A 20,018-nucleotide genomic window follows, 5' to 3' on the forward strand; every position below is an offset into this window, starting at 1 on the left:
TTGTGCTTTAACCACTTGACCACTGGGCACTTAAACCCCCTTAATAACCAGACCAATTTTCAGCTTCCGGTGCTCTCACATTTTGAATGACAATCGTACAACATTGTACCCAAATTGCATTTTTGTCTTTTTTTCCCACAAATGGAGCTTTATTTTGGTGATATTTAATCACCGTTGGGTTTTTTATTTTTTGTGATATAAAAGAAAAAAAATAGTTTTTCTTTGTTTCTGTTATAAAATTTAGCAAATTTGTAATTTTTCTTCATACATGTTGGCCAACATTTATACTGCTACATATCTTTGGTAAAAATAAGTACAAATTGGTGAATATTATTTGGTCTTTGTGAAAGTTATAGCGTCCACAAGCTATGGTGCCAATATCTGAAAATTGTTCGGGGGTTTTGCAGAGTATTGTGCAGGGGGTATTGCAGAGTATTGTGCAGGGGGTATTGCAGAGTATTGTGCAGGGGTATTGCAGAGTATTGTGCAGGGGGTATTGCAGAGTATGGGTATTGCAGAGTATTGTGCGGGGGTATTGCAGAATATTGCGCAGGGGGTATTGCAGAGTATTGCACAGGGGGTATTGCAGAGTATTGCGCAGGGGGTATTGCAGAGTATTGCGCAGGGGGTATTGCAGAGTACTGCGCAGGGGGTATTGCAGAGTATGGGTATTGCAGAGTATTGTGCGGGGGTATTGCAGAATATTGTGCAGGGGTATTGCAGAGTACTGCGCAGGGGGTATTGCAGAGTACTGCGCAGGGGGTATTGCAGAGTACTGCGCAGGGGGTATTGCAGAGTACTGCGCAGGGGGTATTGCAGAGTACTGTGCAGGGGGTATTGCAGAGTATTGCGCATGGGCTTTGACCACTGGGCACTGGTCATTGGACGGAGCGTTCACGTGGTAAACAGCCGCTATCAGCGGCAATTTACCGCGATCCGTGATGCGCCGGGTCCTCAGGACCCGGCGGTCATGGACACTCCCGTGTGCGCGCCCCAGGGGAGCGCGATTCTGGGAGGACGTCCATGAACATCCTCCCAGAGTTAAGGAACCGCCTTGTAGCCGTAATTCGGCTATGAGGCGGTGATTAAGTGGTTAATGGGGGTTATATACCATCTTGCCAAACATTTACAGTTAATACTGTTGTATCAATGTTCACTGCCAGGCTATGTACAGCTCTCAATACTTTGTTTAATTGTTGCTCTTTTATATGTTTTCCCAGTTCTTTTTCCCATCTTTCAATGAATAGCGGTTTTCTCTGCTCTGCACTCTCTGTAAGTATTGTATAGATCTGAGAGATACACTGCTTTGAAATCATCTGTAAGTTACACAGACGTTCAATTGGAAACAAATCTTCTTCTGTTCTAATAGGTTGAGGCAATGTTGTCACAAAGTGGTTGATTTACTAAAACTAGGGATTGCAAAATCTGGTGCAGCTCTGCATAGAAACCAATCAGCTTCCAGGTTTTATTGTCAAAGCCCTATTAAACAAGCTGAAGTTAGAAGCTGATTGGCTGTCATGCACAGCTGCACCATATTTTGCACTCTCCAGTTTTAGTAAATCAACCCCAAAGTGTCTTAGCTGTAGATACCGCCATTCATTTAGTGTCATTAGTTCCCTCTTGTGTTTCAATTCTTGATATGTACATATTTTATCTTTTATCATTATATCCTTTAATTGTACATTTTATCTTAAATCCATTCTCCAAACTGTGCGCCATTACCCGGTAAACAATAGTGGAATTAACAGTGAATTATATTCCCATTTTGTTTGTGTATATATATATATATATATATATATATATATATATATATATATATATATATATATATATATATATATATATATATATATATATATATATATATATATTCCTTATTTTAGAGTTTTAACTCACTAAAGGGTCTCGTTGTCTGTTTGTAATTTATATTTGGAGATATTTTTGTATTTTTTTTCTCAGATAAACTGCCACCAATAAACTTGACAATCAATGAAACAAAGCAAGGAGAGATTTTCACTGTTTCTTGGAAGAGCACCAATACAGAAAGTCGAGACTTTAAATATGTTTATGAGCTCTGTTACTGGAATGAGAATGATCTGAAATTAAAGGAGGTTTGTTCTACAAAAATATTACATTCATGTGGCCCAGGAGCACATAAACAGAGCATTGAGCTTTAAAGAGTACAGTAGGTGCAGATTAAAGTGGTAGTCACCCGCTGCAGAAAAATAAAATAAAAACACCTGTAAAACAATGGCATAATGCGATGCATACTAGCACATTATGGAATATTTTTCGGACCATAAGACGCACCTGACCATAAGACGCACCTAGGTTTTAGAAAAAAAAAATTCTGTCCCAAATGGTGTACTGAAATATTTAATAAAATTTAACAGAATTATATTTCAACCATGTAAAGTGAACAACAGTCAACAATGACATTAAGAACCATCATCACTGTCATTAACAAATAAGGAGATACTTTAAGGTTTGAGTACTCTTCTAGTTTTCTGGGAACCCCAAGAACTCCCCATCGCTAGTGTCAGAATTTATGAAGCTTAGTTGCTCACAATCACTGACATCACTTTCTTCGCTATCTTCATATACGATACAATCTTCAGTTCCATCTAAGGCATTGCTGATGCCACATTTTTTGAATGACTGTACAACAATTTCCTCCTTCACTGAGTGCCATGATGTTTTCACCCATTTGCAAACTTGAGTGATAGTGGGCCTTTCATTCGTCCAGTAGGTGTCAGATCATGATTACCAGCAGCCATCCATTTGTTCCACTCTTCTCGCATAAAGACTTTAAATGGTTTGTTGATGGAAATGTCGAGAGGTTGCAACTGGCTGGTAAGACCCCCCAGGAATCACAGCTAGATAAGTCTTCACTTCTTTAACCACTACCCGACGGCCGTACGACTTTATACGGCCGCGGGGTGGTTGTCAATCTCTAAGAGGCCATAAAAAGACGGCCTGCACGCGCATCCAGCGCATCGAGTGCATCGAGGGACTCGCGATCGGCGGCTACAGGGACAAGACGTGGAGCTCTGTGTGTAAACACAGAGCTCCACGTCCTGTCAGGGGAGAGAGGAGACCGATCTGTGTCCCTTGTACATAGGGACACAGATCGGTCACCTCCCCCAGTCACCCCCCCTCCACCTACAGTTAGAACACAATTTAGGGTACACATTTAACCTCTTCCTCACCCCCTAGTGTTAACCCCTTCAATGCCAGTCACATTTATACAGTAATTAGTGCATATTTATAGCACTGATCGCTGTATAAATGTGAATGGCGCCAAAAATGTGTCAAAAGTGTCCGATGTGTCCGCCATAACGTTGCAGTCACGAAAAAAATGCTGATCGCCGCCATAAGTAGTAAAAAAAAATAATAAAGAATAATAATAATTCTGTCCCCTATTTTGTAAGCGCAATAACTTTTGCGCAAACCAGACGCTTCTTGCGATTTTTTTTCTTTTCCCAAAAATATGTAAGAATATGTATCGCCTAGACTGAGAAAAAAAAATGTTTTTTTTAAAAAAAAATGGGCTATTTATTATAGCAACAAGTAAAAAATATTGTTTTTTTTTCAAAATTGTCGCTCTATTTTTGTTTATAGCGCAAAAAAAAAAAAAACGCAGAGCCGATCAAATACCACCAAAAGAAAGCTCTATTTGTGGGGAAAAAAGAACGTCAATTTTGTTTGGGAGCCACGTCGCACGACCGCGCAATTGTCAGTTAAAGTGACGCAGTGCCACAAGATGAAATTTCACCTGGTCAGGAAGGGGTATGTGTGCCCAGTAACGAAGTGGTTAAAGCACTTTTTTGTAGTTTCTCTAATATGTGCTCTAAACTGGTCAAGCACTAATAAGGCATGTTTTATCAAAGCCCTCCAGGACGTTTGGACCAGACTTTTTCAACCCATACTCTCATTCCATTTTTGTCCATCCATCCTTTGTCATGAACATGTACAACAACTCCTCGTGGAATCGCTTCTTTTGGAAAGGTTTTCCTTTTTAAAAATTTTAGTTTTGGTGCGCATAACAAGGTCACATCGCTTCATAAATCTGTAGCACCATGAGGGTGATCCAGTAAAATCCTGAATGCCTTTCTCTACAGCAAGGCATTTGGCTTCATATATTATCATTTTTGTAGAGACTGAGAAGCCATTATTCCGATGATGTGTGATCCATTCTTTCATGGCCACTTCTAACTGTGGCCACTTTGCAACATGCCCGCGAAAAGTGTGCTTACTTTTATTTGCTTTTTGAAGCTGACCCTCCTGTTTCCTCCACTCTCTTATCATTTTTTCAGTTGGAGGTGGCCCAAAATGTCTCACCGCTGCTCTGTTCCCATGTTCCTTAGCATATTTTACTACTTCCAATTTAAAAGGAATTTTATATGCAAGCCTTTTCTGCTTCATCATCTTTTCTGCTTTAGGACCTGGTCCCTGACCCTACTGTGGGTGGCTGAGCTGGCACATTGGCCCTGCTGTGGGTGGCTGAGCTGGCACCTGGTTCTGGCAATGGGTGGCTGAGCTGACCTGGTCCCTGCTTTGGGTGGCTGAGCTGGCACCTGGTCCCTGCTGTGGGTGGCTGAGCTGGCACCTGGGTGGCTGAGCTGGCACCTGGTCCCTGCTGTGGGTGGCTGAGCTGGCACCTGGGTGGCTGAGCTGGCACCTGGTCTCTGCTGTGGGTGGCTGAGCTGCCACCTGGTCCTGTCAATGGGTGGGTGAGCTGGCACCTGGTCCCGGCAATGGGTGGCTGAGCTGGCACCTGGTCCCGGCAATGGGTGGCTGGGCTGGCACATGGTCCCTAAAGTGGGTCGCTGGGCTGGTACCTGGTCCCTGCTGTGGATGGATGAGCTGGCACCTGGTCCTGTCAATGGGTGGTTGAGCTGGCACCTGGTCCCGTCAATGGGTGGTTGAGCTGGCACCTGGTCCCGGCAATGGGTGGCTGAGCTGGCACCTGGTCCTGTCAATGGGTGGTTGAGCTGGCACCTGGTCCTGTCAATGGGTGGTTGAGCTGGCACCTGGTCCCGGCAATGGGTGGCTGAGCTCGCACCTGGTCCCGGCAATGGGTGGCTGAGCTGGCACCTGGTTTCTGCTGTGGGTGGCTGAGCTGGCACATGGTCCCTGCTGTGGGTGGCTGAGCTGGCACATGGTCCCTGCTGTGGGTGGCTGAGCTGGCACCAGGTCCCTGCTGTGGGTGGCTGAGCTGGCACCTGGTCCCTAAAGTGGGTGGCTGGGCTGGCACCTGGTCCCTGCTGTGGATGGATGAGCTGGCACCTAGTCCCTGCTGTGGATGGATAAGCTGGCACCTGGTCCTGTCAGTGGGTGGCTGGGCTGGCAACTGGTCCCTAAAGTGGATGGCTGGGCTGGCACCTGGTCCCTAGACTGGGTGGCTGGGCTGGCACCTGGTCAGTGTTGGCAGTATTCAGTTACTGTAAATTCCTTATATTCCTTATTACTTTAAATTCCTTATTTTCGTTTTTTTAAATGGCACTACTAGTGTAAGTGTACTACTGCCAGATGCTGTACAGATGCTTGTGAGGGAGCAACCAATGAAGTAACACTATTATGGTCAGCTGACTAAGGGGTCAGCTGACTCAGGAGAGCACGGAGCAATACGTAGTGATGCCGTGTGGGCGTACCTCTGTGCACTGGACATGGCACAATGCTTCCTGGGGCTTCTTCTCCGTAGGCCGCCCGCTTCCCATGCTGACATGCCGCAGTGAAAAATCTGACATGCCGCCGTGGATCCTGTGAGCCCGCTGATGGCGCCGGCTGCCTGCCTGTGTTCTGCTATCCCCAGTATGTTAAATGGCGATGACGGGGGGGAGGGGGGGGCTGTCCATTCAGTATTCGGACCATAAGACGCAGAGACATTTTCCCCCATACATTTGGGGGAAAAAAGTGCGTCTTATGGTCAGAAAAACACGGTACCTTAGAACAAAGCCCTTCCAGCACCACCTAGTCACCGCTGAGAGGGCTGACATCCTCCCCTGGCCTTTGTTCCGGGTTCACGATCTTCAGGATTGTGAGTGGTCAGAGCCACATGCATGCATGCGTGTGAGATCCCTCGGTTCTGGCAAGAAGCTCTGTTGTGGAAATTTTCTGAAGGTGTATTTAATATGTTTTGTCATAGTGTCTCCCAGGGTTCGTTCTCCCGCAGCCCACTCTCTAAAGAGCTGACTGGGGCAGACTGACGCTGGTTGAGATCTGTCTGGTAGTGAAAAGCTTCTTGAGGATGCAGAGAGGTGTTTGCAGAGTGGGAATATGTCCGCCGGCGAAGGGCCCCTGTGTGATGCACAGAACGATCGTCTGAGGGGGATGTGTTCACTCTGCAAAGTTATGAGGGGTCAACGCTCATGTCACTCCTGTGTGCCTGATCAACATATGGAGGAGCTATGGCGTGCCCTGCAGATAATCTCCCATCCACAAGATGCATTGTTCTCTGACAACATACAGTGGAACCTTGGATTAGGAGCATAATCCGTTCCAGGAGAATGCTCGTAATCCAAAGCACTCGCATATCAAAGCGAGTTTCCCCTTTTCAGTCTTCGTGATTTTCAGTCTGTTACAGCGTGACGAATGTGCTATCTCCATTCTGAATGCTAGTTTTACCAAAACGAGCGCTCCCGTCTCATAACTTGCTTCTGAGCATGCACGTTTTTTTCACGTCGTTAAAGCCTACACACGACCATTTTTTACGACGTGAAAAACGACGCAAAAATTTAGAGCATGTTCTAAATTTTTAATGGCCATTTTTCACGTCGCAAAAAATGCTCTGGAGCCCACACACGATCGTTTTTAATGACATTAAAAAAAAAAAAAAACATTTTTCACATCATGACCGTGTAAAGAGAGGTTCCCTCCCAGCTTCTGTGCTGCAGGCCTGAATTCACCCCCCCCCCCAGAAAGGGGGTTTCCTCCGACCGCGTACACACGGCCGGACTTTCCACCGGGAAAAGCTCCGTCGGAAAAATAGAGAACCTGCTCTCTATCTCTATCCGACAAAAAGCTCCCATCTGACTTTTTCTGTCGGAAATTACGACAGTGTGTACGCAGCATAACACGCCATCATCTCAGTTCTCCCACCCGACAACTCCTCCCGCAACAGGCTGACCATGGGTATATATAGGAGGCCTGCCCCCCTTTCAATCCTAGTTGGGGATTGGTCAGGGCTCCCAAATACACCCCATGTCACTCTAGCACTCTGCCTCTTTTCCAGAACATTCTCACTGGAAACAGAGGAGACGCCCAAGAGCTGAGGCACGTGTCAATCACCTGCTACCACACTAAACCACTCCCCTGCCCCCAGGGCCAAAAACAAACAGGCCTTGCTCAGCTAGGCCTGCCTAAAATTTACCTGCACTGGCAGTAAACACAAAAAACACACTACTCTAGCACTTACCTAATAATATATGGTGCTACATCTGTATACATTATAAATAAAAAAAAACACAAGTGACCACATAACCGCTGTTCTCAGCTGCATAAGGGACTGAGAAGAGCTGGGGTGGAGACTGCAGAAAGGCGTGTCAGCAGGAGGCAGAGAAACAGAACACTGATCTTCCCAGTGAGGAGCTGTGCAGGGGAGGGGTATCAGCAGTAGGCAGAGAAACAGCAGTAGGCTGATTTTCCTAGTGAAGAGCTACACAGGGCCATGTCAGCAGAAATCTGACCACTGGAGTACAGGCAGGCTACGCTCCTAAGAAGAAAACTGACCATGCTGGGATGGATGTGCTTCCATGCCTGGTGTAGTAAATTTAAAATAGGAAAGCAGGAGATCTGGCAGTTTTACCAAGTATTTCACACAAAGAGACAAATGCAAAGAGAACAGGATACCTTTTCATGCAACTACAAGGTAACACAGACACATATCAGCAATTTAAAATGTTGGGGTAACATGCACTTTAATGACTTATATTTTTAGCTTTAAAAGTTATTAACTACGGTATGTGGTTTATGTAGTGTTTTATATTACTTCTGTGTAAGCAATGTTTTTGGTAATGTGTCAAACAGTGAGGGTAGGGAAGTGACAATATAATATTATTTCTGCTTCAAAGATGTACAGGTTATTGGGGTGCCAAATGCACATCACAAACATGAAAGATGTTTGATATCAGCATTTTTTGTGGCGTTTCACACTACAGCACAGGGTTTGACAAATTTGCTTGGAATCTAGGAGCCAGCTAAAAAAGTTAGGAGCCAGAAAATGTGCCCCGTCCCAGAGAGCTTGCGCACAGAAGCGAACGCATACGTGAGTAGCGCCCACATATGTAAACGGTGTTCAAACCACACATGTGAGATATCGCCGCGATTTGGTAGAGCGAGAGCAATAATTCTAGACCTCCTCTAACTCAAAACATGCAACCTGTAGAATTTTTTAAACGTCGCCTATGGAGATTTTAAAGGGTAAAAGTTTGTCGCCATTCCACGAGCGGACGCAATTTTGAAGAGCGACATGTTGGGTATCAATTTACTCAGCCTAACATTATCTTTCACAATATAAAAAAAAAATTGGGCTAACTTTACTGTTGTCTTATTTTTTAATTGAAAAAAGAGTATTTTTTCCCAAAAAAGTGCGCTTGTAAGACCGCTGCGCAAATACGGTGTGACAGAAAGTATTGCAACAACCGCCATTTTATTCTCTAGGGTGTTAGAATAAAATATATATATATATAATGGTTGGGGGCTCTAATTAGAGGGAAGGAGATGGCAGTGAAAAAACTGGGGAAACTCCATTAGAATTGCTGGTTTACTTGTCATGCCAATGGCCACCACAACATGGCGCCAGATCACAGAAGGAAGCATAGGCCTGCAGAAGGCCGCAAAGCCACGGCCTCAATTACCGGCCGGCGCGGTCCGACGCGATTGCGCGGCGGGGGAGGTGGGGGCGCACGGAGACACATGATGGGGTATCCTGTGTCTCCGTGCGCCCCCACCTTCCCCGCCGCACGATCGCATCGGGCTGCGCCGGCCGGTAATTAAGGCCGCGGCTTTGTGGCCTTCTGCAGGCCTAAGCTTCCTTCCCCGGCGCCAGGTCTCTAATTCTAGTCGCAACTGCGACCGGGCGCCCGGACTTTGTCGAACCCTGCTACAGCAACTTGGTATCCGACTTGTAAGTCCTCAAGTCACTCCAAGTTGCTGGACATAAGAAATGCCATAGAAGTAAATGAGAGCCGTCTTAACCACTTAAGGACCGCCTCCTGCACATATACATCGGCAGAATGGCACAGGCATGTACAGGTACGTTGCCTTTAAGAGCCCAGCCGTGGGTCGCGCATGCCCCGGTCCGAAGCTCCGTGACCGCGATCGGTCACAGGAGCTGAAGTACGGGGAGAGGTGTATGTAAACACACCTTCCCCGTTCTTCATAGTGGCACTGTCATTGATCGTCTGTTCCCTGATATAGGGAAAGACGATCAATGACATCACACATCCAGCCCCGCCCCCCTACAGTTAGAAACACATATGAGGTCACACTTAACCCCTACAGCGCCCCCTAGTGGTTAACTCCTAAACTGCAATTGTCATTTTCACAGTATGTGAAAAGGGGGAAATACTGCGCTGATCTAAAATATCAAGTGAGCAGCCACACAAGCAATATGACAAAAATTGAAAATACAATAGTGGAAAAATATGCAGCGCTAAAAATTCTTATAAAGAACAAATTATGCATCAATGTGATGATAACACAATAACCTGTGAATGAGTGTCCATTTGAAACAACCAACACAAAAAGAAAACACAAAGAAAAGAGTCCATCAATAGGGGGTGTATGACCACATCCTCATCTTTGGAAAAACTTTCTGCACGGTAGAATCAGAAATAGATGGAATACTCTTACCAGATGACGTGGATCTGCTTGTCAGCGACAACAGATCACAAAGGCATGTAAGGGATCGGCTCGGCTCTGCTCGGCTGGATGATGGTACAGTGGTAGACTCACCACGGGGTATCCACGGGGTATCCTGTTGGATGGCTGTAAGCCTGGACTGGAACCTCACCGTAGGTGTACTCGCTCCAACTCGAATCCGTGGACAGGAACAGAGGGTCCGATTCTTTAAACGCCAACTGGTGATACGAACAGTGGTGTCCACTGATGCAAGGTGCACACTGGTATGGAGTTTTGAAAAAACTTTGCATCCAAGCAAGTCATGCAGGGAAGAGAAAGAAAACAATGCTCCGGATGGTGCAGGTAAAAGAGGGTAGGTTTTATTGAAATAAAACCAATAACATGAAAGTGATCACTTCAGTATAAAATTGAATAAAAGCAATATGGGGTGCAGGTATAGCAAGCCCGACGCGTTTCGTCCAAGTGGACTTCAACTGCACCCCAGTTGAAGTCCACTTGGACGAAACGCGTCGGGCTTGCTATACCTGCACCCCATATTGCTTTTATTCAATTTTATACTGAAGTGATCACTTTCATGTTATTGGTTTTATTTCAATAAAACCTACCCTCTTTTACCTGCACCATCCGGAGCATTGTTTTCTTTCTCTTCCCTGCATGACTTGCTTGGATGCAAAGTTTTTTCAAAACTCCATACCAGTGTGCACCTTGCATCAGTGGACACCACTGTTCGTATCACCAGTTGGCGTTTAAAGAATCGGACCCTCTGTTCCTGTCCACGGATTCGAGTTGGAGCGAGTACACCTACGGTGAGGTTCCAGTCCAGGCTTACAGCCATCCAACAGGATACCCCGTGGATACCCCGTGGTGAGTCTACCACTGTACCATCATCCAGCCGAGCAGAGCCGAGCCGATCCCTTACATGCCTTTGTGATCTGTTGTCGCCGACAAGCAGATCCACGTCATCTGGTAAGAGTATTCCATCTATTTCTGATTCTACCGTGCAGAAAGTTTTTCCAAAGATGAGGATGTGGTCATACACCCCCTATTGATGGACTCTTTTCTTTGTGTTTTCTTTTTGTGTTGGTTGTTTCAAATGGACACTCATTCACAGGTTATTGTGTTATCATCACATTGATGCATAATTTGTTCTTTATAAGAATTTTTAGCGCTGCATATTTTTCCACTATCATTTTCACAGTAATCAATGCATTTGTATAGCACTTTTTGCTGTGAAATGACAATGGTCCCAAAAATGTGTCAAAATTGTCCGATGTGTCCGCTATAATATCGCAGTCACAAAAAAAAATCGCTGATCACCGCCATTAGTAGTGTAAAAAAAAAATATTAATAAAAATGCCATAAAACTATCCCCTATTTTGTAAACGCTATAAACGCTATAAACCAGTCGTTAAAAGCTTATTGCGATTTTTTTTATACCAAAAATAGGTAGAAGAATACGTATCTGTCTAAACTTTTTTTTAATACCTTTTTTGGGGATATTTATTATAGCAAAAAGTAAAAAACATTGCATTTTTTTCAAAATGTTCGCTCTATTTTTGTTTATAGCGCAAAAAATAAAAACCGCAGAGGTGATCAAATACCACAAAAAAAATCTCTATTTGTGGGAAAAAAATTACGCCAATTTTGTTTGGGAGCCACGTCGCACGACCGCGCAATTGTCAGTTAAAGCGACGCAGGGCCGAATCGCAAAAAGGGGCAAGGTCCTTAACCTGCATATTGGTCTGGGTCTTAAGTGGTTAAAGGGGTTGTAAAGGTTTATTAAAAAAAAAAAAATAACAAACATACCATAATTACCTCCACTGTGCAGTTTGTTTTGCACAGAGTGGCCCCGATCCTCATCTTCTGGGGTCCCTGGCGGCTGTCTTGGCTCCTGCCCACAAGAGTGAACACCCATCTGGGAAGCGCTCTCCCAAGGGGGTTAGCTTGTGGGCAAGTTCCCGTGTGATACAGTCGGCAGCTATGGCCGCTGACTGTATCACTCGGCCGCGCCATTGATTTGATTGACAGCAGCCGGAGCCAATGGCTGCGCTGCTATTAATCATCCAATGAAGAGCCGCCTCAAGCTGGGGAAAATCATTGTGGTATCGCACCCACGGAGATTCGGGGCTTACGTAAGTAAAACGGGGGGGGGGGCCGGAGACAGAAAAGGTGTTTTTTTACCTTAATGCATAGGATGCATTAAGGTGAAAAAACACAAAGCTTAAAGTGTAGGTTCACCCGGACATACAACTTTTTACCCTTAGATTCCTGCTCATTTTGTCTAGGGGAATCGGCTATTTTTTTTTTTTTTAATCGAAGCTGTACTTACCTTTTTAGAGAGCGATCTTCTCCGCCGCTTCCGGGTATGGGCTGCGGGACTGGGCGTTCCTATTTTGATTGACAGTCTTCCGAGAGGCTTCCGACGGTCGCATGCATCGCGTCACGATTTTCCAAAAGTAGCCAAACGTCGGTGCGCAGGCGCAGTATAGCGCCGCACCGACAATCGGCTTCTTTCGGCTACTCGTGACGCGATGGATGTGACCGTCGGAAGCCTGTCGGAAACCTGTCAATCAAAATAGGAACGCCCAGTCCCGAAGACCCATACCCGGAAGCGGCGGAGAAGATCGCTCTCTAAACCGGTAAGTACAGCTTCGATTTCAAAAATACTAGCCGATTCCCCTAGACAAAATGAGCATCAATCTAAGGGTAAAATTTATTTTTAGGGTGAACTCCCTCTTTAACAACCCCTTTAATGTACACTACTGAAGTTGCTCTGACTTTAGAAAAGGTTCCTGTACTACTTCAAGGTGACTTCTAGGCAACTTGTACCCATAGATTTCAATGGAAGTTGCCTCCAAGTCAGATCTCCATCTATATTAAAGCGACTTTACAGGAAAAATAAGAGTTTACCCAGGCAACCCTCTCCCTCCCACAGAGCTGATTATTCTGTGATTGGCCACAGCCAGTCACCTGTCCTAGAGGCAACTTTAACCACTTGCCGACTGTTGCACGCTGATATATGTCAGCACAATGGCAGCGGTGGGAAAATGGGCGTACCTGTATGTCCCCTTTAATTTGCCGTCTAGCGGGCGCGAACGCCTATAGCGTACTCCGTGAGCGTGCCCGCGGGCCCCGCTAACTCGATGTTCGCCAGCGGCCCGCGATCGTGACACAGAGAGGAGGAGGAGGAGGATAACGAGGAGATGTGCCTTTGTAAACAAGGCATTTCCCTGTTCTGCCTAGTGACATGACAGGGAGCTACTGCTCCCTGTCATTGGGAGCAGTGATCGCTGTCATGTCAGTGGTAGCCCATCCCCCCCCCCACAGTTAGAATCACTCCCTAGGACACACTTAACCCCTTGATCACCCCCTAGTGTTTAACCCCTTGCCTGCCAGTGTCATTTACACAGTAATCAGTGCATTTTTATAGCACTGATCACTGTATAAATGACAATGGTCCCAAAATAGTGTCAAAAGTGTCCGATGTGCCCGCCATAATGTCACAGTCATGATAAAAATCGCAGATCGCCGCCATTACTAGTAAAAAAATTATTATAATAAAAATGCCATAAATCTATCCCCTATTTTGTAGACGCTATAACTTTTTGCAATTTTTACCAAAAATATGTAGAAGAATACATATTGGCCTATTTATTATAGCAAAAAGTAAAAAATAATGTATTTTTTTCAAAATTGTCGCTCTATATTTGTTTATAGCGCAAAAAATAAAGACCACAGAGGTAATCAAATACACCAAAAGAAATCTCTATTTGTGGGAAAAAAAGGACGCCAATTTTGTTTGGGAGCCACGTCGCACGACCGCGCAATTGTCAGTTAAAGCGACGCAGTGCCGAATCGCAAAAAAGGGGCCTGGTCCTTTACCTGCATAATGGTCCGGGTCTTAAGTGGTTAAGAACTCATCCAAAGGATAGTTTTTATCATTAGCAGACAATTAAATACCATCAGCATGTTTCGTGGCACTACATTGGCTACTTCTTTAGGATTAGTTTAAAAATAACTAGTAAGAAAAATGCAGAAACATGCATTAATTTCTTTAAATGTTACATAAAAATGGTGGTTACATTAGAATTTGATGGAATTTAATAAGGATTCAGAAACTCCAGGCTCAGAGATTTTTGTAAGCTCAGATGATTAAGGAAATGTTAACTCAACTCAGTTGTGAGAAATGGCTGGATTAAGTCAAAATACTTTTCTTATTTCTGTACTTCCAGTGTACTCTGCATATGACAGCTATTAGTCTCAAATCCTAAAGTGCTAGTGTTGTTGTTTTTTTTTGCGCCCCCCTCCCCTTGGCAATTCACAGAACACTGTTTAGTTGAAGTTCTCCTCTGACTTTGTATGATATCAATGGGGTAATGCTTTTTTTTTTACCATCAGGTCCACGATAATTGTCCAGATACCTCAATCAATATACCAGTCAACCAAGATCCTAGTGTTATACTCCGGCTTGATAAACATCTTAAGCCAAGCAGTAATTACTCATTGATGGTTCGTGTACATTTGAAGGAGGATGGTACTAATTGTTACCAGGGGCCATGGAGTCAGTGGAGCAAAGTGCAAACACTGACCACCAAAGCAGGTACCAGCAAGCACATTAACATTTTAGAAATTGGCTGGCTTGATAACATTTAAGCGGTTGTAAACCCCAATTTTTTTTAAATAAAAACCTGCAAGACAAAGGCATAATGAGCTAGTATGACTAGCATACTAGCTGATTATGTATTACTTAGCTTCGATCAAAACCCCCAAAGCCATCCTCGTCTTACCCTCCAGCCTTTAGCCCATCACTCCCAGAGGTTACTTCCGGGTATCGCCGCTCCGGCGCTGTGACTGGCCTGAGCGGCGATGACGTCACTCCCGCGCACGATTCCCGCACATGTGCGCGTTCCCGGCACTTTCCGGCCTATTTCTAGTCAAGACCCGGCGCGCTCAGTGCGCTTGGGCTGTTGTCTACGGTGCACGATTTTCTGCAAATATCTCCTTAACCAAGTAGGTTAAGGAAATATTGCAAGCACGTACAGGTAAGCCTAAATGTAGGCTTACCTGTAGGTGAAAGTATCATCAGAGGGTTTACAACCACTTTTAGGACTCATTCACACTACTGCAGTGTATTAATACTAGCGTGTTATTCTGCGATTTAATGTGCACTATGTAAAGGCAGTTCATTCATTTGAATAGGCTGCCTCGTACCATTTCTGGCAGAATATTGCACACTATGGGCCAGATTCACAGCTGAGATACGACGGAGTATCTCAGATCTCCGTCGTATCTCTCAGAGTATCTATGGGACTTATTCATAGAATCAGTTACGCATAGATATCCATAAGATCCAACAGGTGTAATTGTTTTACACTGTCGGATCTTAGGATGCAATACCGCGGCTGCCGCTGGGGGGAGTTCGCGTCGTAAACCAGCGTCGGGTATGCAAATTAGGAGTTACGGCGATTCACGACGGATTTTCGCGTTCGCTACGTCGCTGCTAGTCTAGTTTCCCGTCGCAAAGTTAGTCGTCGTTTTTGGTGCCTTAACTTTACACAGCAATCGTATTGCTGTATAAAGTATGGCCATCGTTCCCGCGTCGAAATTTAAAAATGAACGTCGTTTGCGTAAGCCGTCAGGGAATACGGAATTGCGCGTCGCCGTTCGAAAAAATGACGTCACGGCGCGCAAAGCACGATGGGAATTGCGAAACTGAGCGTGCGCAGTAGGTCCGGCGCGGGAGCGCGCCTAATTTAAATGGCACACGCCCATTTGAATTAGCCCGCCTTGCGCCGGAGGCCGCCGGCGTAGGTTTTCATCGCAAGTGCTTGGTGAATCAGGCACTTGCGATGAAAACTTGCGGTGGTGTAACGTATCTACGATACGTTACGCCGCCGCTCACCTACGTGAATCTGGCCCTATATTCTGAATGGTGCCACATTGCACCAAGGCAGGTGAATGGCATTGCCGCACATTCCAGCAACACAATAGTGTGAATGAGACATTAGATCTGCCTTGTTATAAATGCTGCTGAATTTATATGATTGCATCTCTTTGGTTATCTGCCTTGTTATAAATGCTGCTGAAGTTATATGATTGCATCTCTTTGGTTAAGTATGAAATGTGCTTTCTGTGTGTACGATGATTAATATGTAGAAACTAATGGTAAAGACTAGACATGTGCAATTAGTTTTGGTCCGAAATACAAATTTGGACACATTTTTGGTTATTCAGAGATTCGGATGTATCCGAATCTTCGAATAAAAAAGGTAACAAATTTTGTTGAAATCCATTAAAATTAGTTTCGTTAGTTAGTTTTCAAACGAATTCCAACTTTTCAGAACAATTAGAATTGAGATCCGTCGAAAAACGATTGACTGATCTGAATTCTGTGTGAAGAAATACCTGGCTGTTAAACAGCTGTCTGGGAAGCCGTCTGCCAACGTCCTTAACAAGCACGAGGCATCATCTGTCAGCTGGCTTCCCCACTGACAGATGAATGTAAAGAAAAGAATGGCTGCAATTGCCCAGCAATAGAAAAATGGTTTTAAAAAAATGGCGTATGGTTCTCCCTCAAAATTCATACCAGACCCTTATCCGAGCATGTAGCCTGGCAAGTCAGGAAAGGGGGGGTGAGCGAGCACCCCCCTGAACCATACCAGGCCACATGCCCTCGACATGGGGGGGTTGGGTGCTTTGGGGTGGGGGGAGGGGGGCTCTGTACCACCACCCCAAACAAGGGGACTACCCTGGGCTGTGGTTGTTGGGGTCTGTAGGCCCCCAGATCCCACCCCCACTATGTGAATGGGTAGCGGGTACATCGTATCCCTACCCATTCACTGAAAAAAATGACAAAAACACAGACAGTTTTTGACAAATCCTTTATTAAAAAATAAAAAACAATGTCCCCTGAAGTAGATCTGTCGTCAATCATCCTGCCCGCCGATCCAAAAAAATAAATAAAAAAATTGCTATGCCTACTGCAGGCCCCTCCGTCTGACAGTTCCTTTATAAGGACTGTGCAGGGCCACCTGTCGACGTCACCTGGTGGCACTGCCCCTTCTGACGTCTCGGACCCAGCATGCACTGGTCTGTGATGTCAGAAGGGGCAGTGCCACCAGGTGACGTAGACCAGTGGCACCACCCATTCCCTATAAAACAAGGGTCTCAAACTGGTGGCCCTCCAGCTGTTGTAAAACTACAAGTCCCATCATGCCTCTGCCTGTGAGACTCATGCTGGTAACTGTCATTTTTGCAATGCCTCATTGGACTTGTAGTTTTGCAACAGCTGGAGGGCCGCCAGTTTGAGACGCCTGCTATAAAAGAACTGTCAAACGGAGGAACCTGCAGTATGCATAGAGCCTCCGTGCCGTCGAGAGCGTTTTTGACAAAAGGATTTTAAAGAATGCAGAGTGGTCGTCCCCAATCCATACTAGGCCCTTCAGGTCTGGTATGGATTTTAAGGGGAACACCACGCCAAAAAAAAAAAAAAAAACGCACATTCCCTCTGTTTTTAGTTGCATAAGAGCTGGGAGAAGGAGAAGCAGCAGCACACTGAGCTTCCATCAAGTGTGTGTCAGGAACATATACCAGCATTTACTTCACATACATTGTGAAAAAAGTGCATCCTATAGACCTTGTTGAATTGTTCCACATATTGGAACAGTCAAACATTAGATCTTCACTCATAACAGAATCACAGAAAAAGTAAAAAAAAAAAGTAATACATTTGAATTAACATTTGGCATAACTGTCCACCAGTCTTGGACATTGACTTTCGGACATTGACCAATCCTGCATGCACAATTTCCTCAGTTGTAAGATGCATGTGGGTTTTCTTGCATGAACTGCCCTTTCCAATTCCCCCACATATTTCAATGGTATACCTGTCAGGGCAGTGGTGAGCAGTTATGAAAAATGATACCTTGGTATTGATACTTAGTATTTTATATATTTATGATTTTATTTGTTCTATTTTTTTTGTAGTTCCCAGTCTCATCGTGTTATACATCTTGATTCCTATATCTATAATTTTTCTTGTAATATTTGCTATTTTTGGGTACAAAGCTCTGGTAAGGTGAGTATAACCTATATGTATTTATACACACATGGTGACAGTCAATGGCAGATTACAAGCTTACTTATAAAAATTGGACAAATTCAAATGGGACCCCAGCTTATATCTATCTAGCCTGAAAACTGTTCCCTTCACCCTCCCAACTCCTATGCTAACTAACCTGTTTAACCCCTTCCACACAGGGCATTTTCACCCCCTTCCTGCCCAGACCAATTTTTAGTTTTCAGCGCTGTTGCACTTCGAATGACAATTGCGTGGTCATGCAACACTACACCCAAACTAAATCTTTGTTTTTTTCCCCCCACAAATAGAGCTTTCTTTTGGTGGCATTTGATAATCTCTGCGGTTTTTATTTTTTGTGCTATTAACAAAAGAAGAGCGACAATTAAAAAAAAAAAAAAACACAATATTTTTTACTTTTTTATTTAATAAATATCACAATTTTTAAAAAAAAAACTTTTTTTTTCCTCAGTTTAGGCCGATACGTATTCTTCTACATATTTTTGGTAAAAAAAAAATCGCAATAATCGTATATTGATTGGTTTGCGCAAAAGTTATAGCGTCTACAAAATAGGTGATAGATTTATGGCATTTTTATTTTATACATTTTTTTACTAGTATTGGCGGCGATTTTCGATTTTTTTTCTGTCACGTGACATTGCGGCTAACACATCGAACACTTTTGACACGTTTTTGGGACCATTCACATTTATACAGCGATTAATGCTATAAATATGCATTGATTAGTGTGTAAATGTGACTGGCAGGGAAGGGGTTAACCACTAGGGGGCGTTGAAGGGGTTAATATGTTCCCTAAGATGTGTTATAACTGTAGGGGGGAGGGGACTCTCAAGGGGAGGAGACCGATGTGTGTTCCTCTGTACTGGGAACACACATTGGTCTCCTCACCGCTGACAGGAGGTGGATCTGTGTGTTTACACACAGATCCACACTCCTGCCGTGATTACCGTGAATCGCGGGCACCTGGCAGCAATCGCAGCCACCGGGCACCCGCACCGGGTCACGAGCGTCGCCGCGGGCCCTAGATCGCCGGGAACACAGGACGTCATATGACGTCCACCCGGATCGGCGAGAGGTTCATGCCGCCATCATTTTACAATGATGCGGTATGGAAGTGGTTAAGAAAGACGTATATACTGTACCTAGCTATTTTCAGTCCGCTCCAGTCCAGTCACATGATCCAGCTCCCCTGTGTCAGCCAGCATGGCTGCAGAGGAAAGGGGGAAGCAAGAACAATGGATGGGCCATTAAAGCCTATGGGTGATGTCACCACTCCAGGCTTTACTAGCCGTTGTCTGGCTGACACCAGATGAAATACGTGACCAAACTGGTCTGAAAATAGGTAAGTATAAAAAAATTCCTTACCCAGGTTAGTTAGCATAGGTGTTAGGATGGGGACCATTTTTAGAATACTGAAATTCAGAAAAGCAGGTATAAAATACAGAAATTAATAGGGCATTTTATTCATTATTATAGTCTTAAATGTAGTTTTTAAATGCAAGCAGAAGAGTTACCTGGATTTGGCTTGGTGTCAGCCTCTTTTTGTTATCGTATGACTGAGTTCTGACTAAGGGAAGAGAGATGCAGCACAAGAAGGCACAATTAGTTGTGTGCTGATAGGTAGAGAGAACAGAGTGACAGACTGACAGAGAGAGTAGTACATCAGTTTTCTGCTTCTCCTGCTACTGTCCAATCGCAGGTTGGGGGAGGGATTGCACTGGGTTTCACCCATGGTGTGGGTAAACTGCAGCGCATCAATGTGAAAGCAGCCTTAGGCCCCTTTCACACAATCGATCCGACCCAATTGGACCCTCCATTCACCTCTTTGGATTAGCAGATGTAAACAGACTTGTGTCCATGTATACACGCCTAACTCCAATCCATTAAAAAAACAGAAGGGGATCCGCCCCCTTCCATCTGGGTGGATAGGATTGGAAGGCCTATAGAGTAAAGTGGGCTGTGTCTGTGTCAGCCATGCATATGCAAAGTGGACACGGACCTGTCATCCGCCCGGTCCACACATTGAGGCCCGTGACTGGTTACCACGTCGCTTAAG

At 44.7% G+C, this 20,018-nt stretch overlaps 1 protein-coding gene across 4 annotated transcripts in view; it reads left to right on the plus strand.

Moving 5' to 3' along the window:
* The window catches only part of LOC120933261 (cytokine receptor common subunit beta-like), a 139,700-nt gene that overhangs the window by 102,297 nt on the left and 17,385 nt on the right, over positions 1–20,018 (plus strand). For all 4 annotated transcript variants that reach the window (XM_040346378.1, XM_040346381.1, XM_040346380.1 and 1 more), the window contains 3 exons: positions 1,960–2,111; positions 14,263–14,464; positions 17,851–17,941. In XM_040346378.1, the coding sequence (XP_040202312.1) occupies positions 1,960–2,111; positions 14,263–14,464; positions 17,851–17,941 (445 nt within the window). The remainder of the gene's footprint in view (positions 1–1,959; positions 2,112–14,262; positions 14,465–17,850; positions 17,942–20,018) is intronic.

This window comes from Rana temporaria, chromosome 3 (assembly GCF_905171775.1).
Source record: "Rana temporaria chromosome 3, aRanTem1.1, whole genome shotgun sequence".
NCBI classification, from domain to species: domain Eukaryota; kingdom Metazoa; phylum Chordata; class Amphibia; order Anura; family Ranidae; genus Rana; species Rana temporaria.